This window comes from Somniosus microcephalus, chromosome 11, assembly GCF_052327205.1.
Source record: "Somniosus microcephalus isolate GS21.2 chromosome 11, FLI_Smic_1.0, whole genome shotgun sequence".
NCBI classification, from domain to species: domain Eukaryota; kingdom Metazoa; phylum Chordata; class Chondrichthyes; order Squaliformes; family Somniosidae; genus Somniosus; species Somniosus microcephalus.
In genome coordinates this window covers 2,118,524-2,140,171 of record NC_140997.1, presented here as the reverse complement: position 1 = coordinate 2,140,171, position 21,648 = coordinate 2,118,524, and the positions used below count along the sequence as shown (strand labels likewise).

The 21,648-nt window shown below is 53.2% G+C and overlaps 1 protein-coding gene across 2 annotated transcripts in view; it reads right to left on the bottom strand.

Annotated features, from left to right (window-relative positions):
• The window catches only part of unkl (unk like zinc finger), a 304,546-nt gene that overhangs the window by 84,071 nt on the left and 198,827 nt on the right, over window positions 1–21,648 (bottom strand). For both annotated transcript variants that reach the window (XM_086000032.1, XM_086000033.1), the window contains one exon: window positions 20,779–20,944. In XM_086000032.1, coding sequence (XP_085856158.1) covers window positions 20,779–20,944 — 166 coding nt within the window. The remainder of the gene's footprint in view (window positions 1–20,778; window positions 20,945–21,648) is intronic.

Genomic DNA, 21,648 nt, shown 5'->3' with positions numbered 1-21,648 from the left:
CACCCCACACAGACCCCGACACTAGAATCACCGAGCCTGCCCAATACTGCACCCCACACAGACCCCGACACTAGAATCACCGAGCCTGCCCAATACTGCACCCCACACAGACCCCGACACTATAATCACCGAGCCTGCCCAATACTGCACCCCACACAGACCCTGACACTATAATCACCGAGCCTGCCCAATACTGCACCTCACAGACCCCGACACTACAATCACCGAGCCTGCCCAATACTGCACCCCACACAGACCCTGACACTATAATCACCGAGCCTGCCCAATACTGCACCTCACACAGACCCCGACACTATAATCACCGAGCCTGCCCAATACTGCACCCCACAGACCCCGACACTATAATCACCGAGCCTGCCCAATACTGCACCCCACACAGACCCCGACACTATCATCACCGAGCCTGCCCAATACTGCACCTCACACAGACCCCGACACTATGATCACCGAGCCTGCCCAATACTGCACCCCACACAGACCCCGACACTATGATCACCGAGCCTGCCCAATACTGCACCCCACACAGACCCCGACACTATAATCACCGAGCCTGCCCAATACTGCACCGCACACAGACCCCGACACTATAATCACCGAGCCTGCCCAATACTGCACCCCACACAGACCCCGACACTATAATCACCGAGCCTGCCCAATACTGCACCCCACACAGACCCCGACACTACAATCACCGAGCCTGCCCAATACTGCACCCCACACAGGCCCCGACACTATAATCACCGAGCCTGCCCAATACTGCACCCCACACAGGCCCCGACACTATAATCACCGAGCCTGCCCAATACTGCATCCCACACAGACCCTGACACTATAATCACCGAGCCTGCCCAATACTGCACCCCACACAGTCCCCGACACTACAATCACCGAGCCTGCCCAATACTGCACCTCACACAGATCCTGACACTACAATCACCGAGCCTGCCCAATACTGCACCTCACAGACCCCGACACTACAATCACCGAGCCTGCCCAATACTGCACCCCACAGAGCCTGACACTATAATCACCGAGCCTGCCCAATACTGCACCCCACACAGACCCCGACACTACAATCACCGAGCCTGCCCAATACTGCACCTCACAGACCCCGACACTATAATCACCGAGCCTGCCCAATACTGCACCCCACACAGACCCTGACACTACAATCACCGAGCCTGCCCAATACTGCACCCCACACAGACCCCGACACTACAATCACCGAGCCTGCCCAATACTGCACCTCACAGACCCCGACACTATAATCACCGAGCCTGCCCAATACTGCACCCCACACAGACCCCGACACTATAATCACCGAGCCTGCCCAATACTGCACCCCACACAGACCCTGACACGACAATCACCGAGCCTGCCCAATACTGCACCCCACACAGACCCTGACACTACAATCACCGAGCCTGCCCAATACTGCACCCCACACAGACCCTGACACTATAATCACCGAGCCTGCCCAATACTGCACCCCACACAGACCGCGACACTAGAATCACCGAGCCTGCCCAATACTGCACCCCACACAGACCCCGACACTACAATCACCGAGCCTGCCCAATACTGCACCCCACACAGACCGCGACACTAGAATCACCGAGCCTGCCCAATACTGCACCCCACACAGACCCCGACACTATAATCACCGAGCCTGCCCAATACTGCACCCCACACAGACCCTGACACTAGAATCACCGAGCCTGCCCAATACTGCACCCCACACAGACCCTGACACTATAATCACCGAGCCTGCCCAATACTGCACCCCACACAGACCCCGACACTATAATCACCGAGCCTGCCCAATACTGCACCCCACACAGGCCCCGACACTATAATCACCGAGCCTGCCCAATACTGCACCCCACACAGACCGACACTACAATCACCGAGCCTGCCCAATACTGCACCCCACACAGGCCCCGACACGAAAATCACCGAGCCTGCCCAATACTGCACCCCACACAGACCGACACTACAATCACCGAGCCTGCCCAATACTGCACCCCACACAGACCCTGACACTATAATCACCGAGCCTGCCCAATACTGCACCTCACACAGACCCTGACACTATAATCACCGAGCCTGCCCAATACTGCACCCCACAGACCCTGACACTATAATCACCGAGCCTGCCCAATACTGCACCCCACACAGACCCCGACACTATAATCACCGAGCCTGCCCAATACTGCACCTCACAGACCCCGACACTATAATCACCGAGCCTGCCCAATACTGCACCCCACACAGACCCCGACACTACAATCACCGAGCCTGCCCAATACTGCACCCCACACAGACCCCGACACTATAATCACCGAGCCTGCCCAATACTGCACCCCACACAGACCCTGACACTACAATCACCGAGCCTGCCCAATACTGCACCTCACACAGACCCCGACACTATAATCACCGAGCCTGCCCAATACTGCACCTCACACAGACCGACACTAGAATCCCCGAGCCTGCCCAATACTGCACCCCACACAGACCCTGACACTATAATCACCGAGCCTGCCCAATACTGCACCCCACACAGACCCTGACACTATAATCACCGAGCCTGCCCAATACTGCACCCCACACAGACCCTGACACCACAATCACCGAGCCTGCCCAATACTGCGCCCCACACAGACCCTGACACTATAATCACCGAGCCTGCCCAATACTGCACCCCACACAGGCCCTGACACTATAATCACCGAGCCTGCCCAATACTGCAACCCACACAGACCCCGACACTATAATCACCGAGCCTGCCCAATACTGCACCCCACACAGACCCTGACACTACAATCACCGAGCCTGCCCAATACTGCACCCCACACAGACCCCGACACTATAATCACCGAGCCTGCCCAATACTGCACCCCACACAGACCCCGACACTATAATCACCGAGCCTGCCCAATACTGCACCCCACACAGACCCTGACACTATGATCACCGAGCCTGCCCAATACTGCACCCCACACAGACCCCGACACTATAATCACCGAGCCTGCCCAATACTGCACCCCACACAGACCCTGACACTATAATCACCGAGGCTGCCCAATACTGCACCCCACACAGACCCTGACACTATAATCACCGAGCCTGCCCAATACTGCACCCCACACAGACCGACACTATAATCACCGAGCCTGCCCAATACTGCACCCCACACAGACCCTGACACTATAATTACCGAGCCTGCCCAATACTGCACCCCACACAGACCGACACTATAATCACCGAGCCTGCCCAATACTGCACCTCACAGACCCTGACACTGTCATCACCGAGCCTGCCCAATACTGCACCCCCCACAGACCCTGACACTGTAATCACCGAGCCTGCCCAATACTGCACCCCACACAGACCCCGACACTATAATCACCGAGCCTGCCCAATACTGCACCCCACACAGACCCCGACACTATAATCACCGAGCCTGCCCAATACTGCACCCCACACAGACCCTGACACTATAATCACCGAGCCTGCCCAATACTGCACCCCACACAGACCCCGACACTATAATCACCGAGCCTGCCCAATACTGCACCCCACACAGACCCCGACACTATAATCACCCAGCCTGCCCAATACTGCACCCCACACAGACTCTGACACTACAATCACCGAGCCTGCCCAATACTGCACCCCACACAGACCCCGACACTATAATCACCGAGCCTGCCCAATACTGCACCCCACACAGACCCCGACACTATAATCACCGAGCCTGCCCAATACTGCACCTCACACAGACCCTGACACTACAATCACCGAGCCTGCCCAATACTGCACCCCACACAGACCCCTACACTATAATCACCGAGCCTGCCCAATACTGCACCTCACACAGACCCTGACACTATAATCACCGAGCCTGCCCAATACTGCACCTCACACAGACCCTGACACTATAATCACCGAGCCTGCCCAATACTGCACCCCACACAGACCCTGACACTACAATCACCGAGCCTGCCCAATACTGCACCTCACACAGACCCTGACACTATAATCACCGAGCCTGCCCAATACTGCACCTCACACAGACCCCGACACTATAATCACCGAGCCTGCCCAATACTGCACCACACACAGACCCCGACACTATAATCACCGAGCCTGCCCAATACTGCAACCCACACAGACCCTGACACTATAATCACCGAGCCTGCCCAATACTGCACCCCACACAGACCCTGACACTACAATCACCGAGCCTGCCCAATACTGCACCCCACACAGACCCTGACACTATAATCACCGAGCCTGCCCAATACTGCACCCCACACAGACCCTGACACTATAATCACCGAGCCTGCCCAATACTGCACCCCACACAGACCCCGACACTATAATCACCGAGCCTGCCCAATACTGCACCCCACACAGACCCCGACACTATAATCACCGAGCCTGCCCAATACTGCACCCCACACAGACCCTGACACTATGATCACCGAGCCTGCCCAATACTGCACCCCACACAGACCCCGACACTATAATCACCGAGCCTGCCCAATACTGCACCCCACACAGACCCTGACACTATAATCACCGAGCCTGCCCAATACTGCACCCCACACAGACCCTGACACTATAATCACCGAGCCTGCCCAATACTGCACCCCACACAGACCCTGACACTATAATCACCGAGCCTGCCCAATACTGCACCCCACACAGACCCTGACACTATAATCACCGAGCCTGCCCAATACTGCACCCCACACAGACCCTGACACTATAATCACCGAGCCTGCCCAATACTGCACCCCACAGACCCTGACACTATAATCACCGAGCCTGCCCAATACTGCACCCCACACAGACCCTGACACTATAATCACCGAGCCTGCCCAATACTGCACCCCACACAGACCGACACTATAATCACCGAGCCTGCCCAATACTGCACCTCACAGACCCTGACACTGTAATCACCGAGCCTGCCCAATACTGCACCCCACACAGACCCTGACACTGTAATCACCGAGCCTGCCCAATACTGCACCCCACACAGACCCCGACACTATAATCACCGAGCCTGCCCAATACTGCACCCCACACAGACCCCGACACTATAATCACCGAGCCTGCCCAATACTGCACCCCACACAGACCCTGACACTATAATCACCGAGCCTGCCCAATACTGCACCCCACACAGACCCCGACACTATAATCACCGAGCCTGCCCAATACTGCACCCCACACAGACCCCGACACTATAATCACCGAGCCTGCCCAATACTGCACCTCACACAGACCCTGACACTACAATCACCGAGCCTGCCCAATACTGCACCCCACACAGACCCCGACACTATAATCACCGAGCCTGCCCAATACTGCACCTCACACAGACCCTGACACTATAATCACCGAGCCTGCCCAATACTGCACCTCACACAGACACTATAATCACCGAGCCTGCCCAATACTGCACCCCACACAGACCCTGACACTACAATCACCGAGCCTGCCCAATACTGCACCTCACACAGACCCTGACACTATAATCACCGAGCCTGCCCAATACTGCACCCCACACAGACCCTGACACTATAATCACCGAGCCTGCCCAATACTGCACCTCACACAGACCCCGACACTATAATCACCGAGCCTGCCCAATACTGCACCCCACACAGACCCTGACACTATAATCACCGAGCCTGCCCAATACTGCACCTCACACAGACCCCGACACTATAATCACCGAGCCTGCCCAATACTGCACCACACACAGACCCCGACACTATAATCACCGAGCCTGCCCAATACTGCACCCCACACAGACCCTGACACTATAATCACCGAGCCTGCCCAATACTGCACCCCACACAGACCCTGACACTACAATCACCGAGCCTGCCCAATACTGCACCCCACACAGACCCCGACACTATAATCACCGAGCCTGCCCAATACTGCACCCCACACAGACCCCGACACTACAATCACCGAGCCTGCCCAATACTGCACCCCACACAGACCCTGACACAATAATCACCGAGCCTGCCCAATACTGCACCCCACACAGACCCTGACACTATAATCACCGAGCCTGCCCAATACTGCACCCCACACAGACCCTGACACTATAATCCCCGAGCCTGCCCAATACTGCACCCCACACAGACCCCGACACTATAATCACCGAGCCTGCCCAATACTGCACCTCACAGAGACCCCGACACTATAATCACCGAGCCTGCCCAATACTGCACCCCACACAGACCGACACTACAATCACCGAGCCTGCCCAATACTGCACCCCACACAGACCCCGACACTATAATCACCGAGCCTGCCCAATACTGCACCTCACACAGACCCTGACACTACAATCACCGAGCCTGCCCAATACTGCACCCCACACAGACCCCGACACTATAATCACCGAGCCTGCCCAATACTGCACCCCACACAGACCCCGACACTATAATCACCGAGCCTGCCCAATACTGCACCACACACAGACCCCGACACTATAATCACCCAGCCTGCCCAATACTGCACCCCACACAGACCCCGACACTACAATCCCCGAGCCTGCCCAATACTGCACCCCACACAGACCCTGACACTATAATCACCGAGCCTGCCCAATACTGCACCTCACACAGACCCCGACACTATAATCACCGAGCCTGCCCAATACTGCACCTCACACAGACCCCGACACTATAATCACCGAGCCTGCCCAATACTGCACCTCACAGACCCTGACACTAGAATCACCGAGCCTGCCCAATACTGCACCTCACAGACCCTGACACTAGAATCACCGAGCCTGCCCAATACTGCACCCCACACAGACCCCGACACTACAATCACCGAGCCTGCCCAATACTGCACCCCACACAGACCCCGACACTACAATCACCGAGCCTGCCCAATACTGCACCCCACACAGACCCCGACACTATAATCACCGAGCCTGCCCAATGCTGCACCTCACACAGACCCCGACACTACAATCACCGAGCCTGCCCAATACTGCACCCCACACAGACCTCGACACTATAATCACCGAGCCTGCCCAATGCTGCACCTCACACAGACCCCGACACTACAATCACCGAGCCTGCCCAATACTGCACCCCACACAGACCCCGACACTATAATCACCGAGCCTGCCCAATACTGCACCCCACACAGACCCTGACACTATAATCCCCGAGCCTGCCCAATACTGCACCCCACACAGACCCCGACACTATAATCACCGAGCCTGCCCAATACTGCACCTCACACAGACCCCGACACTATAATCACCGAGCCTGCCCAATACTGCACCCCACACAGACCCTGACACTACAATCACCGAGCCTGCCCAATACTGCACCCCACACAGACCCCGACACTATAATCACCGAGCCTGCCCAATACTGCACCTCACACAGACCCTGACACTACAATCACCGAGCCTGCCCAATACTGCACCCCACACAGACCCCGACACTATAATCACCGAGCCTGCCCAATACTGCACCCCACACAGACCCCGACACTATAATCACCGAGCCTGCCCAATACTGCACCCCACACAGACCCCGACACTATAATCACCGAGCCTGCCCAATACTGCACCCCACACAGACCCTGACACTATAATCACCGAGCCTGCCCAATACTGCACCCCACACAGACCCCGACACTATAATCACCGAGCCTGCCCAATACTGCACCCCACACAGACCCCGACACTATAATCACCGAGCCTGCCCAATACTGCACCCCACACAGACCCTGACACTATAATCACCGAGCCTGCCCAATACTGCACCTCACAGACACTGACACTATAATCACCGAGCCTGCCCAATACTGCACCCCACACAGACCCCGACACTACAATCACCGAGCCTGCCCAATACTGCACCCCACACAGACCCCGACACTACAATCACCGAGCCTGCCCAATACTGCACCCCACACAGACCCCGACACGAAAATCACCGAGCCTGCCCAATGCTGCACCTCACACAGACCCCGACACTACAATCACCGAGCCTGCCCAATACTGCACCCCACACAGACCCCGACACTATAATCACCGAGCCTGCCCAATGCTGCACCCCACACAGACCCCGACACTATAATCACCGAGCCTGCCCAATACTGCACCTCACAGACCCTGACACTATAATCACCGAGCCTGCCCAATACTGCAGCCCACACAGACCCCGACACTACAATCACCGAGCCTGCCCAATACTGCACCCCACACAGACCCCGACACTACAATCACCGAGCCTGCCCAATACTGCACCCCACACAGACCCCGACACTATAATCACCGAGCCTGCCCAACACTGCACCCCACACAGACCCCGACACTATAATCACCGAGCCTGCCCAATACTGCACCTCACACAGACCCCGACACTATAATCACCGAGCCTGCCCAATACTGCACCCCACACAGACCGACACTATAATCACCGAGCCTGCCCAACACTGCACCCCACACAGACCCCGACACTACAATCACCGAGCCTGCCCAATGCTGCACCTCACACAGGCCCCGACACTAGAATCACCGAGCCTGCCCAATACTGCACCACACACAGACCCTGACACTATAATCACCGAGCCTGCCCAATACTGCACCCCACAGACCCTGACACTATAATCACCGAGCCTGCCCAATACTGCACCACACACAGACCCTGACACTATAATCACCGAGCCTGTCCAATACTGCACCACACACAGACCCTGACACTAGAATCACCGAGCCTGCCCAATACTGCACCCCACAGACCCCGACACTATAATCACCGAGCCTGCCCAATACTGCACCTCACAGACCCCGACACTATAATCACCGAGCCTGCCCAATACTGCACCCCACACAGACCCCGACACTACAATCACCGAGCCTGCCCAATACTGCACCTCACACAGACCGACACTAGAATCACCGAGCCTGCCCAATACTGCACCTCACACAGACCGACACTAGAATCACCGAGCCTGCCCAATACTGCACCCCACACAGACCCCGACACTATAATCACCGAGCCTGCCCAATACTGCACCCCACAGACCCTGACACTATAATCACCGAGCCTGCCCAATACTGCACCTCACACAGACCCCGACACCATAATCACCGAGCCTGCCCAATACTGCACCCCACACAGACCCCGACACTATAATCACCGAGCCTGCCCAATACTGCACCCCACACAGACCCTGACACTATAATCACCGAGCCTGCCCAATACTGCACCCCACACAGACCCCGACACTACAATCACCGAGCCTGCCCAATACTGCACCCCACACAGACCCCGACACTATAATCACCGAGCCTGCCCAATACTGCACCTCACACAGACCCCGACACTACAATCACCGAGCCTGCCCAATACTGCACCCCACACAGACCCCGACACTATAATCACCGAGCCTGCCCAATACTGCACCCCACACAGACCCTGACACTATAATCACCGAGCCTGCCCAATACTGCACCTCACACAGACCCCGACACTATAATCACCGAGCCTGCCCAATACTGCACCCCACACAGACCCCGACACTATAATCACCGAGCCTGCCCAATACTGCACCTCACACAGACCCTGACACTATAATCACCGAGCCTGCCCAATACTGCACCCCACACAGACACTGACACTATAATCACCGAGCCTGCCCAATACTGCACCCCACACAGACCCCGACACTATAATCACCGAGCCTGCCCAATACTGCACCCCACACAGACCCCGACACTATAATCACCGAGCCTGCCCAATACTGCACCCCACACAGACCCCGACACTAGAATCACCGAGCCTGCCCAATACTGCACCTCACACACACGGACACTATAATCCCCGAGCCTGCCCAATACTGCACCTCACACAGACCCTGACACTATAATCACCGAGCCTGCCCAATACTGCACCCCACACAGACCCTGACACTTTAATCCCCGAGCCTGCCCAATACTGCACCCCACACAGACCCTGACACTAGAATCACCGAGCCTGCCCAATACTGCACCCCACACAGACCCCGACACTATAATCCCCGAGCCTGCCCAATACTGCACCTCACACAGACCCCGACACTATAATCACCGAGCCTGCCCAATACTGCACCCCACACAGACCCTGACACTACAATCACCGAGCCTGCCCAATACTGCACCCCACACAGACCCTGAACACTATAATCACCGAGCCTGCCCAATACTGCACCTCACACAGACCCTGACACTACAATCACCGAGCCTGCCCAATACTGCACCCCACACAGACCCCGACACTACAATCACCGAGCCTGCCCAATACTGCACCCCACACAGACCCCGACACTATAATCACCGAGCCTGCCCAATACTGCACCCCACACAGACCCTGACACGACAATCACCGAGCCTGCCCAATACTGCACCTCACACAGACCCTGACACGACAATCACCGAGCCTGCCCAATACTGCACCCCACACAGACCCCGACACTATAATCACCGAGCCTGCCCAATACTGCACCCCACACAGACCCCGACACTAGAATCACCGAGCCTGCCCAACACTGCACCTCACACAGACCCTGACACTATAATCACCGAGCCTGCCCAATACTGCACCTCACACAGACCCTGACACTATAATCACCGAGCCTGCCCAATACTGCACCCCACACAGACCCCGACACTATAATCACCGAGCCTGCCCAATACTGCACCTCACAGACCCCGACACTCCAATCACCGAGCCTGCACAATACTGCACCTCACACAGACCCTGACACTATAATCACCGAGCCTGCCCAATACTGCACCCCACACAGACCCTGACACTACAATCACCGAGCCTGCCCAATACTGCACCTCACACAGACCCCGACACTATAATCACCGAGCCTGCCCAATACTGCACCCCACACAGACCCTGACACTATAATCACCGAGCCTGCACAATACTGCACCCCACACAGACCCTGACACTACAATCACCGAGCCTGCCCAATACTGCACCTCACACAGACCCTGACACTATAATCACCGAGCCTGCCCAATACTGCACCCCACACAGACCCTGACACTATAATCACCGAGCCTGCCCAATACTGCACCTCACACAGTCCCTGACACTACAATCACCGAGCCTGCCCAATACTGCACCTCACACAGACCCTGACACTATAATCACCGAGCCTGCCCAATACTGCACCCCACACAGACCCCGACACTAGAATCACCGAGCCTGCCCAATACTGCACCTCACACAGACCCTGACACTATAATCACCGAGCCTGCCCAATACTGCACCTCACAGACCCCGACACTATAATCACCGAGCCTGCCCAATACTGCACCCCACACAGACCCTGACACTACAATCACCGAGCCTGCCCAATACTGCACCCCACAGACCCCGACACTATAATCACCGAGCCTGCCCAATACTGCACCCCACACAGACCCCGACACTATAATCACCGAGCCTGCCCAATACTGCACCCCACACAGTCCCCGACACTATAATCACCGAGCCTGCCCAATACTGCACCCCACACAGACCCTGACACTATAATCACCGAGCCTGCCCAATACTGCACCCCACACAGACCCCGACACTATAATCACCGAGCCTGCCCAATACTGCACCCCACACAGACCCTGACACTATAATCACCGAGCCTGCCCAATACTGCACCCCACACAGACCCTGACACTATAATCACCGAGCCTGCCCAATACTGCACCCCACACAGACCCTGACACTACAATCACCGAGCCTGCCCAATACTGCACCCCACACAGACCCTGACACTATAATCACCGAGCCTGCCCAATACTGCACCCCACACAGACCCCGACACTATAATCACCGAGCCTGCCCAATACTGCACCCCACACAGACCCCGACACTACAATCACCGAGCCTGCCCAATACTGCACCCCGCACAGACCCTGACACTATAATCACCGAGCCTGCCCAATACTGCACCTCACACAGACCCTGACACTAGAATCACCGAGCCTGCCCAATACTGCACCCCACACAGACCCCGACACTATAATCACCGAGCCTGCCCAATACTGCACCCCACACAGACCCCGACACTAGAATCACCGAGCCTGCCCAATACTGCACCTCACACAGACCCTGACACTATAATCACCGAGCCTGCCCAATACTGCACCCCACAGACCCCGACACTATAATCACCGAGCCTGCCCAATACTGCACCCCACACAGACCCCGACACTATAATCACCGACCCTGCCCAATACTGCACCCCACAGGCCCCGACACTAGAATCACCGAGCCTGCCCAATACTGCACCCCACACAGACCCCGAAACTATAATCACCGAGCCTGCCCAATACTGCACCCCACACAGACCCTGACACTATAATCACCGAGCCTGCCCAATACTGCACCCCACACAGACCCCGACACTAGAATCACCGAGCCTGCCCAATACTGCACCCCACAGGCCCCGACACTAGAATCACCGAGCCTGCCCAATACTGCACCACACACAGACCCCGACACTATAATCACCGAGCCTGCCCAATACTGCACCTCACACAGACCCCGACACTATAATCACCGAGCCTGCCCAATACTGCACCTCACACAGACCCCGACACTATAATCACCGAGCCTGCCCAATACTGCACCTCACACAGACCCCGACACTATAATCACCGAGCCTGCCCAATACTGCACCTCACACAGACCCCGACACTATAATCACCGAGCCTGCCCAATACTGCACCCCACACAGACCCTGACACTAGAATCACCGAGCCTGCCCAATACTGCACCCCACACAGACCCTGACACTATAATCACCGAGCCTGCCCAATACTGCACCCCACACAGACCCTGACACTATAATCACCGAGCCTGCCCAATACTGCACCCCACACAGACCCTGACACTAGAATCACCGAGCCTGCCCAATACTGCACCCCACACAGACCCCGACACTATAATCACCGAGCCTGCCCAATACTGCACCCCACACAGACCCCGACACTACAATCACCGAGCCTGCCCAATACTGCACCTCACACAGACCCCGACACTATAATCACCGAGCCTGCCCAATACTGCACCCCACACAGACCCCGACACTACAATCACCGAGCCTGCCCAATACTGCACCCCACACAGACCCCGACACTACAATCACCGAGCCTGCCCAATACTGCACCCCACACAGACCCTGAACACTATAATCACCGAGCCTGCCCAATACTGCACCCCACACAGACCCCGACACTATAATCACCGAGCCTGCCCAATACTGCACCCCACACAGACCCCGACACTATAATCACCGAGCCTGCCCAATACTGCACCCCACACAGACCCCGACACTAGAATCACCGAGCCTGCCCAATACTGCACCCCACACAGACCCTGACACTAGAATCACCGAGCCTGCCCAATACTGCACCTCACACAGACCCCGACACTACAATCACCGAGCCTGCCCAATACTGCACCCCACAGGCCCCGACACTAGAATCACCGAGCCTGCCCAGTACTGCACCCCACACAGACCCCGACACTATAATCACCGAGCCTGCCCAATACTGCACCCCACAGGCCCCGACACTAGAATCACCGAGCCTGCCCAATACTGCACCCCACACAGACCCTGACACTATAATCACCGAGCCTGCCCAATACTGCACCCCACACAGACCCTGACACTATAATCACCGAGCCTGCCCAATACTGCACCCCACACAGACCCTGACACTACAATCACCGAGCCTGCCCAATACTGCACCCCACACAGACCCCGACACTATAATCACCGAGCCTGCCCAATACTGCACCCCACACAGACCCCGACACTGTAATCACCGAGCCTGCCCAATACTGCACCTCACAGACCCCGACACTATAATCACCGAGCCTGCCCAATACTGCACCCCACAGAGACCCTGACACTATAATCACCGAGCCTGCCCAATACTGCACCCCACACAGACCGAGACTATAATCACCGAGCCTGCCCAATACTGCACCCCACACAGACCGACACTAGAATCACCGAGCCTGCCCAATACTGCACCTCACAGACCCCGACACTATAATCCCCGAGCCTGCCCAATACTGCACCTCACACAGACCCTGACACTACAATCACCGAGCCTGCCCAATACTGCACCCCACACAGACCCCGACACTAGAATCACCGAGCCTGCCCAATACTGCACCCCACACAGACCGACACTATAATCACCGAGCCTGCCCAATACTGCACCCCACACAGACCGACACTAGAATCACCGAGCCTGCCCAATACTGCACCTCACACAGACCCCGACACTACAATCACCGAGCCTGCCCAATACTGCACCCCACACAGACCCCGACACTATAATCACCGAGCCTGCCCAATACTGCACCCCACACAGACCCCGACACTATAATCACCGAGCCTGCCCAATACTGCACCCCACACAGTCCCTGACACTATAATCACCGAGCCTGCCCAATACTGCACCCCACACAGTCCCCGACACTATAATCACCGAGCCTGCCCAATACTGCACCCCACACAGACCCTGACACTATAATCACCGAGCCTGCCCAATACTGCACCCCACACAGACCCCGACACTATAATCACCGAGCCTGCCCAATACTGCACCCCACACAGACCCTGAATCTTCCTGAAGGACAAGGTTTCAGTACATCAGCTTATTTTGGAGTGGAGGACAAAAATATATTAAAATAAGTTGAAGTGCCTCCTACTACTCAGCAAATCCAGGGTATGAATGTCACAGAATATTGGATTATTATAGTAGAGAAAGAGGCCATTCAGCCCATCCCACCTGTTCACTTAATCCTAGCTCTGTCTGTTCACCTTACTCGTTTAAATTTTGTCTACAAGACAAAATATCAAGTTTGAATTCTTCCCTCCTGACCCCAATAAATCTAATGAAGTCAAGGAAGGAAACTAAAAGAAAGGGTTGACAGGGAGCCTGTGCCCGCCTTCAGCAGAAGCAGCTCAGTGGGTAAAAGCAGTCGGAGCCAGATCAGCTGGTTTTCACGTGACCACCTGGCAATTCAATAACAAAAACTGGCAGAAGTCTGCTTTTCTCAAGATCGATGTGTAGGAAGGCAATAAACTGGGTGGGGCAATTGCAGCAAAGTGGCTCCACTCGACCTTTACTAGGTGCATTCCAGTACTGCGTAGTTAGGAGACTCAATACACAACTGGTATCTTTCCTGCTTTAATCTGCTCATCGAGCCTGTTTGAGGATGGAAGAGAGCCATGGATTTACTGTAACCTTTCACTTCTTAAATAGGAGTTTGATTTTATCTTCATCCTCTATGTCTAAGCCCACCGTACACTGGGCCAAGCGGCCAGGTACAGAACCTGCTCTTAAGCCTTTGCTTACATTTTTTGAACTGTGGTGGGAGGGGGAAATTGCCCAGATATCTCTCCTGTCCCTGTCCTGCTGACTTACACAGCGATACAGTTCCACAGCTGGCAGTAGGCCTCCAGTATCTTGCTCAAGTGGACATTTTTCACCAACGAGCGCAGACAATGAGTGTGAGCAGACTGATGTTGGGGGGGGGGGGGGGGGGGAAGGTGATGAAAAAGTGAGAGATCACTGCAAAGCTGCTCCTGTCTTCACTGAACATGCTTGCAATCACGAGCAGGAACCCGAGCTCCTTTCCTTCCTCTCACTGTAGGTCAGAGACCAGTTATTGTGCCCTAAATGGTACACAGATGATTGTTGCTCAATATAACAGCTACCAAATGATTTCTAAACAGAACCCTTCACTACCAAAAAAAAATCTAATTTATTTGATGACCGAGACCACAAAAAGCCAAAAGGAACAGGACGACTTCCTCTGTCACCTGTGTGTGAAATCTGCTGCACACCACACCTCCCAACCTCAGAGGAACCATTTATTACCGTTCAATTCTACTGAATCTCTGCACAAAAATACAAGTTAATAAGAAATCTCTGGCACTCATACCCAGGAGAGGACACTTCCCAGAGGCTTGGAGAACCCCTCACACTGAGCTAGCACAGAGGAGCTGGCAAACACGCCAGACGGCCACAGAAATCCAGCTGGGACTCTAACTGTGTGTGGGGAAATCTGGCACAAGGCAACAAGCATGGAGCAAACAAAAAGGTGTAGTTACTGTGGAAAATTCTTGGTGCTACTGCTTTGGATAATCAAACTACTTGAGGCGACGCTTCATGACCAGAATACACACCGGCCCAGTTGCTTCGGTGCTAATGAGCTTTGCTATTAAAAGCAAAAGTTAAATCATTCTCCTAATTGCAGAGAAAGACAAGCCTTTCTCAGGGATATTCTGGAGGTGTTTACGAGTTACAAATTACCAATGCGCTTGCTTGCTTGTCCAAAGCTCAAGCCGCTAACTATCCTCTCTGCCCCGACCGCCGCCCCCCCCTTTTCATTTCTCCCTTAATTTAAAAAGAACATTTTCTTTACACCCTCAGTTCTTGCCTTTTCCCTGCATCACTCCTTCAGCTGGCAACCTATTCCCATTCCTCTTCAAACAGCCATATGATGGTGCACTACAAGTGCTGTTGGTGGGCTGACCCTTTGATTTATGAACATCGGTAATAGAGTCATAGAGTTTTACAGCACAGAAAGAGGCCCTTCGGCCCATCGTGTCTGCGCCGCCCATCCATCCCTGTCCAGTCTAATCCCATTTTCCAGCATTTGGTCCATAGCCTTGTATGCAATGGCATTTCAAGTGCTCATCCAAATGCTTCTTGAATGTTGTGAGGGTTCCTGCCTCTACCACCCTTTCAGGCATTGAGTTCCACATTCCAACCACCCTCTGGGTGAAAAAGTTCCTCCTCAAATCCCCTCTAAATCTCCTGCCCCTTACCCTGAATCTATGCCCCCTTGTTATTGACCCCCCTACTAAGGGGAAAAGTTCCTCTTTGTCTACCCTATCTATGCCCCTCATCATTTTGTACACCTCAATCAGGTCCCCCCTCAGCCTTCTTTGCTCCAAGGAAAACAACCCCAGCCTGTCCAGCCTCTCTTCATAGCTGAGGCGCTCCATCCCAGGTAACATCCTGGTGAATCTTCTCTGCACCCTCTCCAAAGCAATCACATCCTTCCTATAGTGAGGCGACCAGAACTGCACACAGTACTCCAGCTGTGGCCTCACCAGCGTTTTGTACAGCTCCATCATAACCTCCCTGCTCTTATATTCTATGCCTTGGCTAATGAAGGCAAGTATCCCATATGCCTTTTTAACCACCTTATCTACCTGTTCCGCTGCCTTCAGGGATCTATGTACATGTACACCAAGGTCCCTCTGACCCTCTGTACTTCCTAGGGTCCTACCACTCATTGTGTATTCCCTTGCCTTATTTGTCCGTCCAAAATGCATCACCTCGCACTTTTCAGGGTTAAATTCCATTTGCCACTTTTCCGCCCATCTGACCAACCCGTTTATATCGTCCTGTAGCCTGAGGCTTTCCTCCTCACAATTTACCACCCCACCAATTTTCGTGTCATCTGCGAACTTACTGATCATACCTTTTACATTCTCATCCAAATCATTTATGTAGATCACAAACAACAAGGGACCCAGCACCGATCCCTGAGGTACCCCACTGGACACAGGCTTCCAGTCACAAAAGCAACCTTCGACCATCACCCTCTGCCTCCTGCCACTCAGCCAGTTTAGGATCCAACGCGCCAAGGCACCCTGGATCCCATGGGCTCTTACCTTCTTGACCAGTCTCCTATGCGGGACTTTGTCAAAAGCTTTACTGAAGTCCATGTAAACCACATCCACAGCATTTCCCTCATCCACCCCCCTAGTCACCCCCTCGAAAAATTCAATCAGATTTGTCAGACATGATTTACCCTTGACAAAGCCATGCTGACTATCCCCGATTAATCCTTGCCTCTCCAAGTGGAGACTAATTTTGTCCCTCAGAATTTTTTCCAATAATTTCCCTACCACAGATGTTAGGCTCACTGGCCTGTAATTCCCTGGTTTATCCCTGCTACCCTTCTTGAATAATGGTACTACGTTAGCTGTTCTCCAGTCCTCTGGTACATCCCCTGTGGCCAGAGAGGTTCTGAAAATTTGTGTCAGAGCCCCTGCAATCTCCTCCTTTGCCTCCCACAGCAGCCTGGGATACATCTCGTCTGGGCCTGGGGATTTATCCACTTTTTGGCCTGCTAAAACCGCTAGCACCTCCTCCCTCTCGATGCTAATATGTTCAAGTATGTCACAGCCCCCTTGCCCGATTTCTATGTCTGCATCGTCTTTCTCCATAGTGAACACAGATGCAAAAAATTCATTTAAAACCCCGCCTACATCATCTGGCTCTACACACAGATTGCCACTTTGGTCCCTAATGGGCCCTACCCTTTCCCTGGTTATCCTCTTGCCCTTAATATACTTATAAAACATCTTAGGATTTTCCTTTATTTTGCTCGCCAGTGTTATTTCATGGCCCCTCCTCGCCCTCCTAATTTCTTTTTTAAGTATGCCCCTGCATTTTTTATACTCCTCTAGGGCTTCTTCCGTCTTTAGTCTTTTGTAACTGCCAAAAGCCCCCCTTTTATTTCTAATGCATTTTTGTATATCCCTTGTCATCCAAGGTTCCCTTTGCTTGTTGGTCCCACCCTTGACCTTTACAGGAACATGTTGGCGTTGTACTCTCTCTATTTCCCTTCTGAAAGTCTCCCACTGTTTTGATGCGGATTTTCCTATAAGTAGCTGCTCCCAGTCCAATTTGGCCAGATCCTGCCTTATCATATTAAAATCGGCCTTCCCCCAATTTAGAACCCTTATTTCCGGGCCGTCTTTGTCTTTTTCCATGACCACCTTAAATCTCACCGAATTGTGGTCACTGTCGCCAAAATGCTCTCCTACTGACACTTCCACCACTTGCCCGGCTACATTCCCCAGAATTAGGTCCAGTACCGCCCCCTCTCTCGTAGGACTTTCTACATGTTGGCTCAAAAAGCTCTCCTGGATGCACTTTAAGAATTCTGCACCCTCTAAGCCTTTCACACTCTGACTATCCCAATTTATATTGGGGAAGTTGAAATCCCCCACTATTATTACCCTATTATTTTCGCACTTTTCTGAGATTTGCCTACATATCTGTTCCTCTATCTCCCCCTGACTGTTTGGGGGCCTATAGTACACTCCCAGCAAAGTGCTTGCCCCCTTTTTGTTTTTAAGTTCTACCCATATGGCCTCATTAGAGGAACCCGCTAATATATCATCCCTCCTTACAGCAGTAATTGACTCCTTAATTAATATTGCAACACCCCCTCCCCTTTTACACCCCCCTCTGTCTCGCCTGAAGATTCTATACCCCGGAATATTGAGCTGCCAGTCCTGACCCTCCCTCAACCATGTCTCCGTGATAGCAACAATATCGTACTCCCATGTGTTCAACAACAACTTCAGTTCATCCACCTTATTTGCAAGACTCCTTGCATTAAAATAAATGCCTTCCAGCCCTGCCATATTCTCTTTTGCCTTCACATATTTGCTTTGCCTTCCCAGCTGACTTGTTTTTCCCTCTGTATTTGGCTGTAAATCACCCCCTACTATAGCTCCACTCTGTACCCCATCCCCCTGCCAAGTTAGTTTAAACCCCCCCCAGCAGTGCTAGCAAACCTCCCCGCAAGGATATTGGTTCCCCTCTGGTTCAGGAGTTTTCAGCTCCCCGCACTCAGCTAGGGTACCACTGAAAAGAGGCAAAACATTATGCTCAACACAGCACCATTTCCCTCAAATTCTTCCCAACCTCCCTCCTCTTCGGAAAGCACTGACTCACGCGGAGATATAGTTCCACGGGCAGCAGTGACTCTCATCTAACAAGCATTCTCTACGTGAGGCTCGATGACAGTATCACTTATAGACCCACACTACTCAGAGTACCCTGATCATGTCTGATCTCAAGTTAAGCAGTACTTGGATGGGAGGCCATCCATATTAGAATATTGGCCATGGGGGGCCAGAGCCAAACCAACTCACACAGTCACTTCCAGCAGAGCCACCAAGCAAGAGGAACCATTAGCTACAGATGGTGAGGTCCAACGCAGCACCTTGCTGCCACCCTGGCTTAGAGTTGTTAAGTCAGTGCAGGCAATGCTTTAAAGCAGGAATCTTTCTGGTCCGTACAGTTTAGTACCACACCACACAGTGCACTCACTGACCCACCACAGGTGGCGTGTTGGATACATAACATAAACTAAAGCATAACGACACCAGGTGTTGAGCCCAACTTTGTTGCTGTGGAACAATAAACCTTGAAAATTCCATTCAATACTTGGGTTGAAACAACAGCTGACACGGGAAGGGGGAGCAACAAGGAAAACACAACCGAGGTTGGAAGAAAAGCTCCAAAGGGCTGAGGCAGCTGGTCCCCGACACCCTCTTCTAGCCAAGACTGGATCGTCTCTCACAGCCAAGCCACTGCTGTCCTCAATCAACTTGCACCGTCAGCAAGGCTCGCTATACATGAACTCTCTGCTTTGATGTCGAGACAGCTTCTGAAGTTCAGTCAACACTACTCCATGATCTAGCAGAAGAGGACAATTCAAGCAGCTTAATGAGAACCAAGGCTGCTCTGTTGTCAAGATAGTACATCTCGACCACCAGGGATCATTTTCAGAAATCCAAAAACACGAGCTCTAGTGGTATCCAAATAGGTCATTGAATTAAATTACCACTTACCAATGACTGATTCTACTGTATTGCTAGCAGGGTAAAATGGAACTGCTTTGGCATTCATTGTTGACAAAGTGGAGGGGGATGAAGTGTCGGATCCAATACTTGACGCCAAACTCGATGTTATACTGGAGGCGAGTGGATTTACCACTGAAAACACATTTAAAAGGTTCTGCAGGGAACAGAAGGGATCTGATTAGAACAAGGCAATGTGAATGTTGACTTTTTACAGCATTTCATAAATATTAGACCAATCCTGGTAAAACTCCATTATGGAAAGAGTTAATCAAATCTATTAATCATCAAATGTTTCCAAACACTATTTCAAATGATTTCTTCCCTGTTGAAACATGTAGTGTGTAACAAATATTTCATTCAGTCAGAATTACTAAGGATCCTATTCACCTTTAATCAAGGATGCTGCAGGATTTTGCACCACAACTGTCTAAATAGCAACTTTGGATTTTGCCCATGATATTAAGTGAAGTGCCGAGGGGAGGAATTCAGGGGGGAAAATCAGACGAAGAATTACCCCAGGTGCTTTCACACATCTCTCAGCATCAGGTTACAAAGGAGGACTGCCTGCTGTCTCTGCCAGCAAAATACAGGCCAGTACAGGGAGACCCAAGGGTGAAGGGAAGAGAAACAAATTCAAATAGGGCAAAAAAATACACAAGCGGTTTTCTTTAAAAAATGCACTGGCACCGGCAGCACACAGAGAGAGAGACCAGGGAGATCTGGCAGAGTCTTCGCTGAGTTAGTTCATCTTAGCCAGCAATGTGAGGGGACTACAACTGCCCCTGGAGTAAAATTACAGGGGGGAAAAAAAATCGCCAGGCAGGTATCATCTTTCTCTCAGAAAGTTATCCACTGCCC